The sequence below is a fragment of the Musca autumnalis genome, unplaced genomic scaffold, assembly GCF_047663935.1.
Source record: "Musca autumnalis isolate F117 unplaced genomic scaffold, ASM4766393v1 scaffold_3, whole genome shotgun sequence".
NCBI classification, from domain to species: domain Eukaryota; kingdom Metazoa; phylum Arthropoda; class Insecta; order Diptera; family Muscidae; genus Musca; species Musca autumnalis.
The window spans coordinates 238,738,276-238,752,676 of NW_027411866.1; the positions used below are offsets into that span (position 1 = coordinate 238,738,276).

The 14,401-nt window shown below is 39.7% G+C and overlaps 1 protein-coding gene across 3 annotated transcripts in view; it reads left to right on the forward strand.

The window, feature by feature from the left end:
* Window positions 1-14,401, forward strand: part of LOC141399178 (carboxypeptidase D) — a 158,500-nt gene that overhangs the window by 128,887 nt on the left and 15,212 nt on the right. For 2 of the 3 annotated variants that reach the window (XM_073977362.1, XM_073977364.1), the window contains exons 1-3: window positions 10,333-10,615; window positions 10,679-11,011; window positions 11,073-11,260. In XM_073977362.1, the coding sequence (XP_073833463.1) occupies window positions 10,413-10,615; window positions 10,679-11,011; window positions 11,073-11,260 (724 nt within the window). In that variant the 5' untranslated portion in view covers window positions 10,333-10,412. Of the gene's footprint in view, window positions 1-10,328; window positions 10,616-10,678; window positions 11,012-11,072; window positions 11,261-14,401 lie in introns of those variants that run through there. The other variant, XM_073977365.1, reaches the window with a different exon arrangement.

A 14,401-nucleotide genomic window follows, 5' to 3' on the forward strand; every position in this document is an offset into this window, starting at 1 on the left:
AATACTGTTCGAGGATCCTTTGGACATTTTGTAGTCTTGTTTACAGCGATATCCTATTTTTCGTGGACAAGTTCATGCTTCCTGACAAAGCTCAAAATACTATGGTGACCAATTAAAATAACTTATGTGCGCGAAAAATATCGAGAGGAGTGTCTCTCAAAATAAGATCCATTTCAAAAATTAATTAGCTTATTACACTGTGCAGCAGCATTTTTGGGGGTGGAACATTTCATTTGGAGATGAAAGCCCTTAATGAGTATACTAAGAACCGAAAAGGAAATTTTCGCCATAGGTCAAGTTATTGAGATATTGCGCGATGAAGTTTTTGATTTCTAACCTATAATACTTGGGAAAATAGCTCCATATCTCTGTTTGGCGTAGCTTCGTTTTGAGGAGACATGTCTTCAGTCAAATCGATTGGCGAATCTTTTTGTAGAACATTTCATTCTTCTAACTCAATGCCTTTAATGTCCTTTTCGTCTTTTATTTCTAAACCGTAGTGAAAGTACCACAAGATGAGATTTTTCAGCATCCAAATATTCTACAAAAATGTTCCTCAGAATAGTTTAGGTACGGTTTTCTTTGGCAACTAATCGATTTTGTCCCGTTTTCATTGCCATTTTTGGCATTTATTCGGACTTGGTTCAGAATTAAACTATGTTTTGTTTTTCTGTATATTCGTTATTGGTTATGTGTAGATATGTAGGCATAACAATTGGTTATTGCTTATGTTGACATCTGGGGTGCTTTTAAAATATTTACCACAAATACAAGAGCTATTTGTGGTAAATATTAATGATGAACACGTTAATAAAAAATTTTCTTGGAGGATAGATCCGGTTATCTCAGTTTTTAAACCGAATACTCCGACATTAAAACCAGGACAGTTTTGCAAAAGGTCAAACTTCTGAGTTATAGCGTGATAAAATTTCGCTAGGTTTTTTGTCATGTAGGTATGTATAGTTTGTCAAGAAAGAATTCATTTCGCTATAACTCAGAAGTTTGACCTATGGCAAAACTGTCCTTCCGAGTTCATCACCCTGTGGAAAAACTACATTTATTGCCTCAAATGTTATAATATATCTAAAAATTCCATAATTTGTATACATTTCGCACCATATCTCCAAACCTGTTAAATTTTTCTTAATGTGTTTATTTGGAAACATAACGACAACGACAGACGATAATCTTAAAAATTAAGCTAAGATCATCGAAATAATGAAAATCTTGCTATAGCAACGACAACGGCAATTCTTTGTGGTTGTAAAATTCTGCGATAAACCATAACGTGGACCTGTATGATTAAAAACTTTACCAACGTGGCTCGATATTGCCTATTTTCAATTCTAAATATCCTACTCTGCAAATATTTAAAATTGTATCCTAAATATTATGAATTCATTCTATTGAATTTATATACTATGTACCAATATTTCATATAAAATTCGAAAAATCAAAATTTTGTTGGCTCATTTTGAAGTACATGTAGACTAGAATATGTGCCAAAATCTCCAGTCCATCGGACAAAAATTTACCGAGATATGAGCTTTCGAGCTTTGTATGTAGCATATAATCTAAAAACGTCTTTTCCTCGAAGAGACAGTTTTGAAAGCGGTGCTCGAAAACAGATGCTCCGGTCTTTATATGTTTTTGTGGGACTATTATGCACATAAACCATGTGATTAACCGAGAGAGTCCTTAAATAACTGCTGGCAGAGTCCGTCAAAAATATCTTTTTTTTACAGTTTTTATACCCTCCACCATATGGAGGGTATAATTAAATTTGTCATTCCGTTTGTAACACATCGAAATATTCGTCGGAGACCCTATAAAGTATATATATTATTGATCAGCATAAAATTCTATGTCGATTGGACCATGTCCGTCCGTCCGTCCGTCAGTCCGTCCGTCTGTCTGTCTGTTGAAATCAAGATACAGCTCGCAATTTTAAAGATAGAGAGTCAAAATTTGGTACAGAAGTTTTTATTACTTGCAGGATGGTTGGTATTGAAAATGGGATATATCGGTCCACGTTTTGATATAGCCCCCATAGAACGGTACCTCCCGATTTTCCGTACTTTTAAAGTTTTAGCTTCATTATCCTACCAAAATGGCTGAAATTTGGTACATAGTCTTCATTAGGGGTATAAAACTTTCCCCCAGAATTTTGTCGGTATCGTTCCACACCTTCATATAGCCCCCATAGAACGGTACCTCCCGATTTTCGGTATTTTAAAGGTTTTAGCTTCATTATCACACCGAAATGGCTGAAATTTGGTACTTAGTCTACGTTAGTGGTATAAAACTTTCCCCCAGAACTTTGTCGGTATCGGTCCATGCCTTCATATAGCCCCCATAGAACCGTACCTCCCGATTTTCGGTATTTTTAAGGTTTTAGCTTCATTATCCTACCAAAATGGCTGAAATTTGGTTCGTAGTCTTCTTTGGGGGTATAAAACTTTCCACCAGAATTTTGTCGGTATCGGTCCACACCTTCATATTAGAGTTGTTCAATCTAGTTCATTTGAAAGATCTAGTTCAATAGCTCAGCTCTTTTAACTGAACTAGTTCAGTAATCTAGTTCATAGTTCACTATCCAGTTCAATGATTCGGATCAGAATCGTTCACGAGCTCTTAATCGTTCTCTTGATGAAAACACATACATACATACATCAAATAGGAACAAACATTAGAATAGTATAATTAAAAAAATTACATTTAGATATTTTTATTCCATTCATAAAGAAAGATTAAGTTTAGAAAAAAAACATCCTTAGAAAAAAATGTAATTACAATTTCATTTAAGTGGCTGGCAAAAAAATCTTACGTTGTGTGTTTGTAGAAATTATCACTGTATGTATGTTTCTTTTTATTTTTTCCTTTTTTCTATCCAAAACAAGGCACATTGAATAGGTAATGGATTCGATATATTGGGATACGATGTGTTTAAAATGCTCTTAAAGTTTATTTTTATTACAATGGGGGATGACACTTCACATTGATCCAAAACATAAACAAAACTTATTACATTGCGAAGGCGTCACTTAGCACAGAGGACGGCGTCACTTTCTGTGAATGACATGCTGAACTAGATTGTGAATCGTTCGTTCGTTGATCGTTCTTTGTGGATCTTTCGGTCGGCGCTCAGTGAGCTATTGAACTATAATGAACTATATCGACTGATCTAGTTCATACGCTCTTTTCAATGAATCGTTCAATTGAACTAGTTCGTTCATGAACTATACAACTCTACTTCATATAGCCCCCATAGAACGGTACCTTCCGATTTTCGGTATTTTTAAGGTTTTAGCTTCATTATCCTACTAAAAGTGGCTGATATTTGGTACGTAGTCTTCTTTAGGGGCATACAACTTTCCCCCAGAATATTGTTGGTATCTGTCCACACCTTCATATAGCCCCCGTAGAACGGTACCTCCCGATTTTCGGTATTTTAAAGGTTTTAGCTTCATTATCACACCGAAATGGCTGAAATTTGGTACTTAGTCTACGTTAGTGGTATACAATGCCTTCATATAGCCCCCATAGAACGGTACCTCCCGATTTTCGTATACTGAAGATTGTGACGTCAATATCCGACCGAAATGGCTGAAATTCGTTATTTCGCCTTCCAAGAGTTATAAAATATTCCAGAAGAGTATTATCAGTATAGGTCCACGTCTTCCTATATCCCCATAGAAGCGTACTTCTTGATTTTCGGTATTTTTAAGTGTTAGCCACATTCTGTTAACGAAATATAGGAAATTTGGTATTTAGTCTTCTTTGAGCCTAAAAACTTTCAGTCAGAAATCTGCCGGTATAGATCGACGTTTTGAACTAGTCCCCATAGAATGGTGCCTCACATTGTTTAACCGAAATTGCTGAAATTTAGTATTAAGTCTTCTTCATACACGAAAGGAAACTAATTATTCCATTTTACTTCAATACAACTCGTGGTGGAGGGTATAACAAGTTCGGCACGGCCGAACTTAACACCGTTCTTACTTGTTTTTTGTTAAAATCGAAATTTTGATTTTTACTGTTCAAAATGTTTAAAAATTAATTTTTTTAATTCCGTTTCGATAATGGACAAGATTATTAAGTTCGTAATGATCCCACAAAAATATATGCTGATCGGTTTAGTCTTTTTCAAACTACAGTGGGTACCGCAAACTGCTTTAGTAAAAACAGTGCTTTATACGTGGGTATTTGCCAGAAAGATTTTTCAAAAAAAAAAAATAAAAAAATAAAATAGAAGGTAACTCAAAGTTTAATAGATTTCTTATAAAAACTGCATGAAAATGGCTTTTTTGATTCTTATAAGTGGCCATAACCCATTAAAATAGCTTTACGTAACGCTACACAACATTTGAATTTTTCATGATTTTTGGTCAAGTTGGGCCCCCCCCGAAATGAAATCCTGCGTACGTCCCTGGACCAATCCACTTAGTTACTATACACGAATTCACCTCTTCTACTTGGATATGTAAATCTTAACTCATTATTTCTATACAAATTTTATTTTAATTTTCTCAGAGCATTGGCCTGCCTGTCTTTGTTCGTTTTTTTAGTTTTACAACAAAAAGTAATTTTCAAACATGTTACGGCATATTCTTGTGTTACAATGCACTTTGAATGGTGATGATGGTGTCGAACATAGTGAGATACGGCATGTAATTAACTGTGAATGGGATCGTGCATCATGCATATGTCAACGTACTGACTGACAGACAGCTGGGCATAAGAGGAGACAAGAAAAACAATTACTACATTACAAAATATTTTAATACCTAGCAAAATGTGTTGAAACTTATTTTCTTACTCGCGTCCCTTCCACAGATACTTTCTGCTACCGATGCCAAGCATTAGAGATTAAGATTGGAAGAACCACAATTGAGAAAAAGTGGCACAAGGAGTCTTTATAGATGAGGTAAAGGAAGTCCACAGTGCTCCTGAACTCACTTAAAAGCCAACATTCGTCAAGTTATGGCTGAATTACCGCCCAATATGTGTCAAAAAGTGAAAATTAAAATTACGTGGAGGTCATTTAAATGATGTAGTGTTTCACACATAATGTCAACATTCAAACTTGATAATAAAAAAAATATAATGACAAAAAAATATTTTATATTTGTTTTAACGGGTGATTTTTTATCTGTTATCTTTTTGGCAACACTGGTTTAAACAGCTGACGCACGTTTCCTGTTTTGTTTCACTGTCAATGAATCGTCTTACAAACGAACAACGCTTGCAAGAGTGCAAGAATTGTAGCCGAACGACCTACCGCAACGTAGAATTTTTGATGAATGGGCTCTTGGAAAGTTGGCCGAAGATCCAATTTATTATCGAAAAATTGTGGTCAGCCGCCTAGATCCTGCGACTATTTTTTTTTTTTTTTTTGGGGCTATGTTAAAGCTCATGTCTATACACACATGCCCGCTTCAATTGACGCATCGGAAGACAACATTGGTGCATTTATTCACGAGGCGCAGTCACGTCAACATTTGCATGATATAAACTTCAAACATTAAATTATATGGACCGTACTATCGATTCAAATAAACATTTCATGAATTTTTCTGAATTTTATGTGTTTCTTTTTTTATATATTTTTTTTTTTTTTTTTGAAAAACTTTCCTATAGTTCTTAAAAAGTCACCCGCTATTTTCGTTTACTTTTGAAACCACGAAATAGACAAGGTTTCTTTATCTGCTCCCCAAGTGCTGCCGGCTAGGGACTTGAGGGTCTTGATCTTACATATCAGTTTGTAGCAGATGGCTGTGACATGCTTGGACGACGCGACGTAACCATGCTGTCGAATGTGACCCCTAGTATCTTGGGGTAGTTAGTGGTCGTAACTCTGCTACCATCGCCAATGACCTTCAACTCCATGTTGTGAACAGAGTGGTCATATATTTAGTGGCGCATATTTGCAAAGGTGATAAGATAGGTACAATAGGATATCAGCCTTTCACAAACGACATCAGGGAAGGTACCTTATCCAGCTGTTTCAGCATTACCATGGAGATTCCATCAGGGCCCAACGCTCTGCATGATTTAGCGTTCCTGATTGCATTCTCAACAATATCCATTGGAAATTGTGGTGGTTCCTCTTCGGCTGGAAGAGATCTAATGCGGATTAGTCAGTGTAACGTCGCCAAATGTAACTGAGGTCCTATCTTCCTTCTTTCCAGGGTTCGAGGGCGACTTAACCTTTGCCCACAATACACTTATTCTAGCACCAATGTTGCAACGCTTCAGATGTTCCGCTAATGTTTACCAACCAATCTGTTAACTTCCAGTATCAACTTTCTGACTCCGGGGTTACTGAGATTAACTCGACGAAGCTCATCATTCTACTTTGCTAATCTCGCTGCCTCTGCTGGGATATTTGGTTAATTCAGGTATTGGGCCAGCAGGTATATGGCGAACGGCTTCAGCAGTAATGATGTCTCGGAACGTCCTCTCTGCTACCCGAGCATCTGCTCACTAATCACAGATTCAGAGATCTACGATTAGTGAGCTCTCTGAAACTAGGCCAATTAGTTTTCCCATGACTGATGAAAGGGCGGCGTTCAGAGGTGATGAAATTTACTGCTCCATTTCCTAATGGAGGCAATTATGACCAGAGCATACTCGCTCGAGTTCGCTCGAATTCCACTCGCGAGTAAAACTCTTCTCAAATTTGAACAAGTTGAGGGGGGCAACTTACCGCCTCCCCAGCGCCAAACAAAACTTATCCCAACCTCTAATAAACTTGCCCCAAAAAAACCAAAAATATTGCACCAAAAAAATTACCACCTCACCCCAAATTTTCACTCGCGAGTAAATCGGAGCTCTGATTATGACCCCAGAGAAACGACGGATTGCCAAGTGACGTTATTTGTCAGACCAGGTGGCACCACCAACTCATGATGAACATTAAAGTCCCCCAAGACCAGACGGATATGACCTTCCAAAAGCGCGCTAATGTTGGGCCTAAAACCTGGAGTACACCTATTCATCGGGATGTTTGCTGTTAGCAAACCTACCACGGCAGTTCCACACCTGAATGCCAACACTATATATTTCATGTATGGGGCATTAGGGCCTGTCTCAAGCTAGATACATAGGTCTGTATTGAACATACTGGTGCAGTATGAAACCTAATCTCCTATCTCCACTTATGATGCGATGCTTCCTCAGTACATTGCAATCATCGCAAAGCTGTAAGTTGCAGTTTTTCTTATTTTGAGTGTAGTGGATGCGGATGCGACAAACCGGTCACATCCATATTGGCCTTGGGTTTCCTCCGTCCCGGCACGGACCAAAAGAATCCGGAGCAGGCATTCCGAAATATGATGCAACAGAAAAACGTGGCAAATACACACATAAAAAATGTACACTAGAGTGGAAGCCGCTGGCCGGAACACGGGTATTGTGTGGTTCCGGGTCAATTCGGTATCGATGAAAACCCACCGTCGTGGGATTGTTTAACATCCAAGTGGCGTGTGCTGAGAAGTGAAGAAGATTGTCGAACACTACTCTCAGAGCTCACGTTCTAGGTTTACTTCTCTTGTTCAGGAAGTGTAAGATTGCGCTCCCGGTAGAAACCGTAGAAATTTTTGCTGGTAGATTGGGGAGTTTCGAAAGATAAATATTCCACAAAATAGGTAAAAGGACCCAGTATTAATCTTCCTATATTTGGATTTTTGGCCTGGGAATACGACGCAGCCTTCCCTACCATTAAGGTAACTGGCAAGCCGATGACTAAAATCATTTGGATGGGTGGAATTCATGATGTCGGGAATCAGCATTGAATGATCGAACGTATCGAGCACCTAGGACACAATGGGCCGTTCTGGCGGCCACCGCTGATATAAGCCATTCACAATCTTGGTCAAAATCTCCTACAAAGCTGTTGTTATCCTATGCGCTTCGTCAGTGGGTAGCAAGAAGAAAGTTTTCTTTCAGGGTTGGGAGAAACAATAACTCTTAAACGTTTGCTACAGGTAAATGAAGAGAATCGAACGTTAGGATTTTCCATTAGTAGCGGATTTATCGGACATTAGAATAATAATAATTCGGTTCACCTTCCAGATCTACGGAATAAAGAACTACATAATTGCTAACTCTATAAACTTGTTTCACCTAATTTCTCTAACATGAGCATTCTATCCTGACCAAGGGTTTTGGATGTTTTAGAGTTGGAGATAACTGTCTCAACTTCACTAGATGTGAAGGAGATATATAGGTTGCAGATCTCTTTTGAGAATCTTGATTTTCCTGATAGCAGCTAACTTGGTACTGTTCTGTGAAGATGAACGTTCAATAAATTGGCGGCAGAACTGTGCATACATTTGCCAGCGGTAGATATTTATTCATTTTGAAACCAGATATACCCTTTGTTCTCTTTGCTTTTTCGATCAAGCTGCTTCGAATTAATGTTGCACTTGTAACGTGACAAGATGATCACGCACATAATACCAACAACAGCAACGCACCACTACCCAACAGCGTCACAGCCAGTCAACAAATACACACTGTTGGGTGTACATGCATTACTTGGTGAGGTGTGTGTTACAGAGCGATTGGAGGTGATCGACAGGATTACGACTGCGGTGTAATTCTCAATCGCTTTGTGTAACTGTACACACATATATTTCAGTTTGTTGGGGAAAGGTCAAGCTTGCTACTGCAGGGAGCCAGCCATACGGGCTTGAGTACAGTTGTGTGTTCGTAGTCCGCCAACCGACACGGGAGTGCAGATAGTTTGGGAAGTATTTTTGAGAGCTACCACATTTGCGCGGTGGCTAATACATTCACTCCACCTTCGGGTGTTGTTCCACTTCACCTCCGGCTGTTGTTCCACTCCACCTTCGGGTGTTGTTCCACTCCACCTTCGGGTGTTGTTCACTCCTCCTTCGGGTGTTTTTTCCACTTCACCTTCGGGTATTGCCCCACTCCACCTTCGGTTGTTGTTCCACTCCACCTTCGGGTGTTGTTCTACTAGTCAGTACTCGTAGTATACTGTAGAGGTTAACTTAGAACTAACACTAACTAACGACGACCCGAACAACTGAGCCGAGTGCTGAATCACCGAGTGACCGAACCCTACAACACGAGAGCCTGAGCAACCATACAAACAGCGAGTGGCCGAACATATACAACAGGAATCACCGAGTGGCCGAACACATACGAACCCCGAGTTGCCGAAATCCGAGCACCGAATCACCGAGTGGCAATACATCTACAACACGAATCACCGAGTGGCTGAACATCCACAACACGATTCACCGAGTTTCCGATTATCTTCAAATCACCTACTACCAAACAGCGAACCATCGAGTTCCCGACTATCTTGAAATCGCATACTACCGAAGAACGAATCATCGAGTTCCCGTCAATCTTCAAATCACCTAATGCGACACGAGCATTGGGTATCCGTTCAAGCGAACAACGAACAGCGAATCACTGAGTTCCAGATTATCTTGAGATCGCCTACTATCGAACGGCGAATAACCGTGTTCCCGATCATCATCAAATCATTTACTGAATCCAAGTTGCCGATCCCCCAGCCAATTATCCATCTTATCCTATTTAAACATCAGTAGATTATAAATTAGTTTTACATCAATAATATCCGATTTAACCCCCAGGAAAAGGAGATTACTCGTCTTATTTTTCCGTAAGGTTTAGTGGGCCCTTATGTCGACCCTGGATACGACAAAGTCTACCCCAACCTACGACAAAACCATGTTACACACTGGTAAAGATAATCCAACCATTTGGAGGGCCTGTACACTAGAACGGCACTCGGCTGTTCAATTCTCACACCAGCTGGGTATTCGGCCAATCCGAATGAATGGAATAGAAAGATTAGTCTCATTAGAGGAATTCTGCACCATAGTGTTCACATCGAAATTTTACCTTTTAATATATACGAGTACATACAAATGTTCCCACGATAACCCCGAAGGTACACGGGAGACTTCTCTCATATCAATGAGTGCACGCCGATTCTTATAAGGGTGTCTTGCAACACCATTTATAGATAAGTTTTTCAAGGCTGGAATACTCAGGGAATGTAAGCCAACAATATACTGAGGTGTTTTACCACCGCCGAATTTTTTTATTCTGGTTAGAGAGTGAACCTCCGGCCTTTAAAGTGCAAGGCAAAGGTGCAGTGGTTAGCACCACGGTGGTTCCCATGACCGTTTAATAATTGCAATCACGTTTTAAATAATACAGAATTCTATTAAATTGTACAAACCGACTATATCTGTTCCCATGTTAACACAATTGGTCCTTCATAACCTAACCTCATTTTTATTTTTGTTTTTTCCTTTCAGCTCCAAAAAAACTGCTATTGTTCAAAACACAACAAAACACAATTGAAATTCCAGAATTATAATAGCAACAACAATAACAACAACATGTCTAAACGATGGACAATCATATCATTCCTGATACTCGTCTATACCTGTTACAGGTGTACATGGGCCCAAACACAAATACCTGAACAAACCAATAACATAGAATTAGAAGCAGCACTGCCAGAACCCAGAGCTTATGTACCCGATTCACAATATCTAGACTTTGTCTATCACAATCATGAAGAGTTAACAAAATTTTTAAGGTAATTCCGAACTCAAGCAAAACATAACCTCAACTAATTTCAAATTTTACTTCTTTTTCGCAGAGCAACTAGTGCTCGTTATCCCAATCTAACTGCCTTGTATTCAATTGGTAAGTCCATCCAGGGACGAGAATTGTGGGTGTTGGTTGTCTCCGCATCACCGTATGAACATATGTTGGGTAAACCCGATGTCAAATATGTTGGTAATATTCATGGCAATGAACCGGTGGGTCGAGAGTTATTGCTCCACTTGATCCAGTATTTGGTGTCCAGTTATGACACAGATCAATATGTCAAATGGTTGTTGGATAATACCCGCATACACATAATGCCTTCAATGAATCCGGATGGTTTCGCTGTCTCCAAAGAGGGTACTTGTGATGGTGGTCAGGGCAGGTATGGTGGAATGTAATTTTTTCAAGATAATTTTGAAATACATAATTATTTTACGTTGTAGATATAATGCCCGTGGCTTTGATTTGAATCGCAACTTCCCCGACTACTTTAAGCAGAACAACAAACGTGGCCAGCCTGAAACGGATGCGGTTAAAGATTGGATTTCTAAAATCCAATTTGTTTTGAGTGGTAGCTTACACGGTGGCGCCCTGGTGGCCAGTTATCCCTATGATAATACACCCAATGCTAGTAAGTATAAATGAAGTATATCGTAGGCAATGGAAGGTTTTAGTTGGATAACTTTTTTGTTATTGAGTTTGATATTTAGTTAGTTTTGAGTTAGCTATGAGTTATTCCGTATCATGTCGCAAAGTTATTTTTTAGTCATAATTTCATTCATTACAACCAAACCATGACAAACATTTTGAGATCATGAATTTAATTGGTAGGTAGGCGTTAATAAAATTTCACAGTGAGTCAACATTTTAAATTCTTTTCCCCGTTTTGTGTACCGTCCTAAACATGGTATTTATGTATATCGAAGTTTTGATCGTGCCCTTCGAACCATTTCCAAACTATTGATTACCAAAACACGACCCACATAACAAAAAATCTGTTCCCACAACATCCCCGAAGGGACAAAGGAGACGTCTCTCTTATCAATGAGTACACGCCGATTCATATTGCCGCAATTATATGAGACCTACTTTTGATCGCCTAGTCCGAATGGCGTATCTTTCGACACCACTTGTAGAGAAGTTCTTTATGTCTGAAATATTCAGGAAATGTTGCTTACATTATTCTGAGGGTATTTGCCACTGCCGAAAATGTTAATGTTATGGTCTTGGATTGAACCGCAGACCTTCTGAGTGTAATACAAATCGGTTGGGCACATACTACCCAAATGTCCTGCAAGTTGTGATTAATCCATGCCCATTAGGAATTGAGACAGGTGCACCATTCAGAACTAAGTTGAGCCAGAACTTTGGGATCAAGGGGTGTAACCCGAGGACGACGCTCCCACGAATTTGTGGAATAATGGGGGATGGCCTAAACATGTTTTCAAAAGTGGTTTTAAGGATCCTCGGTTATTTGGTGGTCGGAATTTTTTGTATAAATAATGTTGTTGTTGTAGCAATGCAAATATGTTCGTTCGTATATCTTTTTCAGTTATCTGGTTCTGGTTCCTCTGTGTCCTGATTCAAAAATTATGCAACCTGGACTTGCTGCGTCCGTGAAAAAGCAGGAGACAAGTGAGCGGGTTTAGTTAGGCAGTTAAGCAATCCCAATCCACATGCATGACATGTGCTATAAATTCGGACCCAACACGAATTAATGCAGTCGTCTTAGTCCGAATCTTCATTGAGCTAAAAAGCCTCGGCAGCTGGCGTTCTTCTGCTGCGATGAATGGGGGCGGCCTCCCAGTACATCATCTTTAAACATATGAACATCTCTCTAGATAATGAATAACTATCCTGACACGTCTAGATGGAGAAAGCCTATCAACAATATTGTGACAGGGCTCAACATGGCGATAACACCGATGCGGGTGCTGCATCGACGGATGTACCGCTTCCTTCTCCTCATGTAGATTGGAATATTATTCCACTACGTAGCGCCAACATTTGCATACCACAGTGGCGCCGCAAGGCATACCACAGCCCGGTATATTGCTTTAATAGAGATCAACAAGGTTGTCAGCATCCCAAGTGGTAAGAGATTTGACTTGAGAGTCTAGTTCCAACTTCTGATCTTATCGCAAACGTTTGTGGCTTCAGCGGATGACTTAAACATGCTATCGTGAATAGTGTGGTAGTAGAATTAGCGGCATATATTCTCAGATCAAAGAACTGTACTAAGTCAACTATGTAGGGTAACATGGGGCAGCTTCAACACTATTGTGTCTCCGCCAGCTTCAATTGTATTGAAGTTACATAAAAATCTTCGATAAACTCGCAACTTTCCCCTGGTCAATTTTTATGTAGGCGCACCGTTGGCGAAGCTGCTCCATGATACCCTATATATTTAACCTATCACGACAATAGAATCCGACACCAAGATCGTACAACCATTCGCAAACATTACGATCTTTATGCCACCGTAGGGTGTGTAATTTCAGAAAAGTACTGTTTAAACAGAGGGAGGGAGCCACCATGGTACAGAGTCCAGCACACTTAGAAGGACTGCAGTGGTAGCAAATCCTCTCAGTATAATTTTGGCTTACATTTCCGAAGTATTTCAGCCATGAAAAACTTCTCTACAATTGGTGTCGTAGGACACGCCGCGGCGAGCAGTTCGGACTCGGGAATTGGGTCCCATATCGTTGAACCATTATGAATCGGCGTGTAGTCATTGATATGAGAGAAGTCTCTCTTGCCCCTTGGGGATGTTGTGGGAATATATGAATTTTTGTAGAGGTTAACAGTAACGGAGATATCACTACAGTTGAGGAAAGTCTTCTCTGTGTCCTCGAATAGTTTGGCATGGTTTAAGGTATCGAAGACCTTCGATAGGTTAAGAGCACCATGACTAGTCGGTTGCACTGCTTGTTGTGGTTTAGTTTTCGAGTAATATGTATGGATGTGGTAATGTTGTTGTGGCACTGTTTACAACTTCTCATCATGGGGAGGAGTAGTGCCTCAGGAGTCTTCTCTACTAGCGACAAAAGGTAAATCGGTATAAATGATTTACCTTTGGTGTTATCCTTTCGGTTTCATCACTATCATTTTCTAATCCAGTCTCCTCAGCTGAAAAGTTTAGTCCCATGTCGGGTATTCGACCAGCAGATATGTAGCGAGAAACTGATGTCAACGAAATTTCTCTCAGCTAACCAAGGATCTGTGGGAAAGGGAAGTTCTATGAAGCGATGCATCTTTGGCAATTATCAATGGTCCAGAAAAGAGTACAGTTTTAATGGTGACGGTGATAGAAAGGTTGTCTGAGGGAAGTGATGTGAGGATGGTCTTAAGGTGCAAACACAATGAAATTCGTCGCTTACTTCACCTTCAATTTCGTGTAAAAGAATAATGGGGAGGTACTATGCGAATCTTGTATTTCTTTATTCTTTTGCATAAAATGAGGCTTGGATAAGTCTGAATTTCTCATTGTGTTTGCACCTTTAGTTCAATGTGGAGCTATCAACTTGCTTGTCCGGTGCTGTACCTCTATGGTTATTGCCTAGGACGGAATGCCAAATACACATGATGAGCTCGAAGTCCCCTTGAAGATGGTAATTGCCCTTCACAAGCCAACGAATATCAGGCATGTAACGCAAGGCACAGATATTCATCGGCTGTATGTACGCATTAAGCACCTCTACCTTGGCAGTGCCACATTTACGTGTTCTCTTGCTATTTAAACCTCCACGACCTTCACCACTGGGGTAGAAGT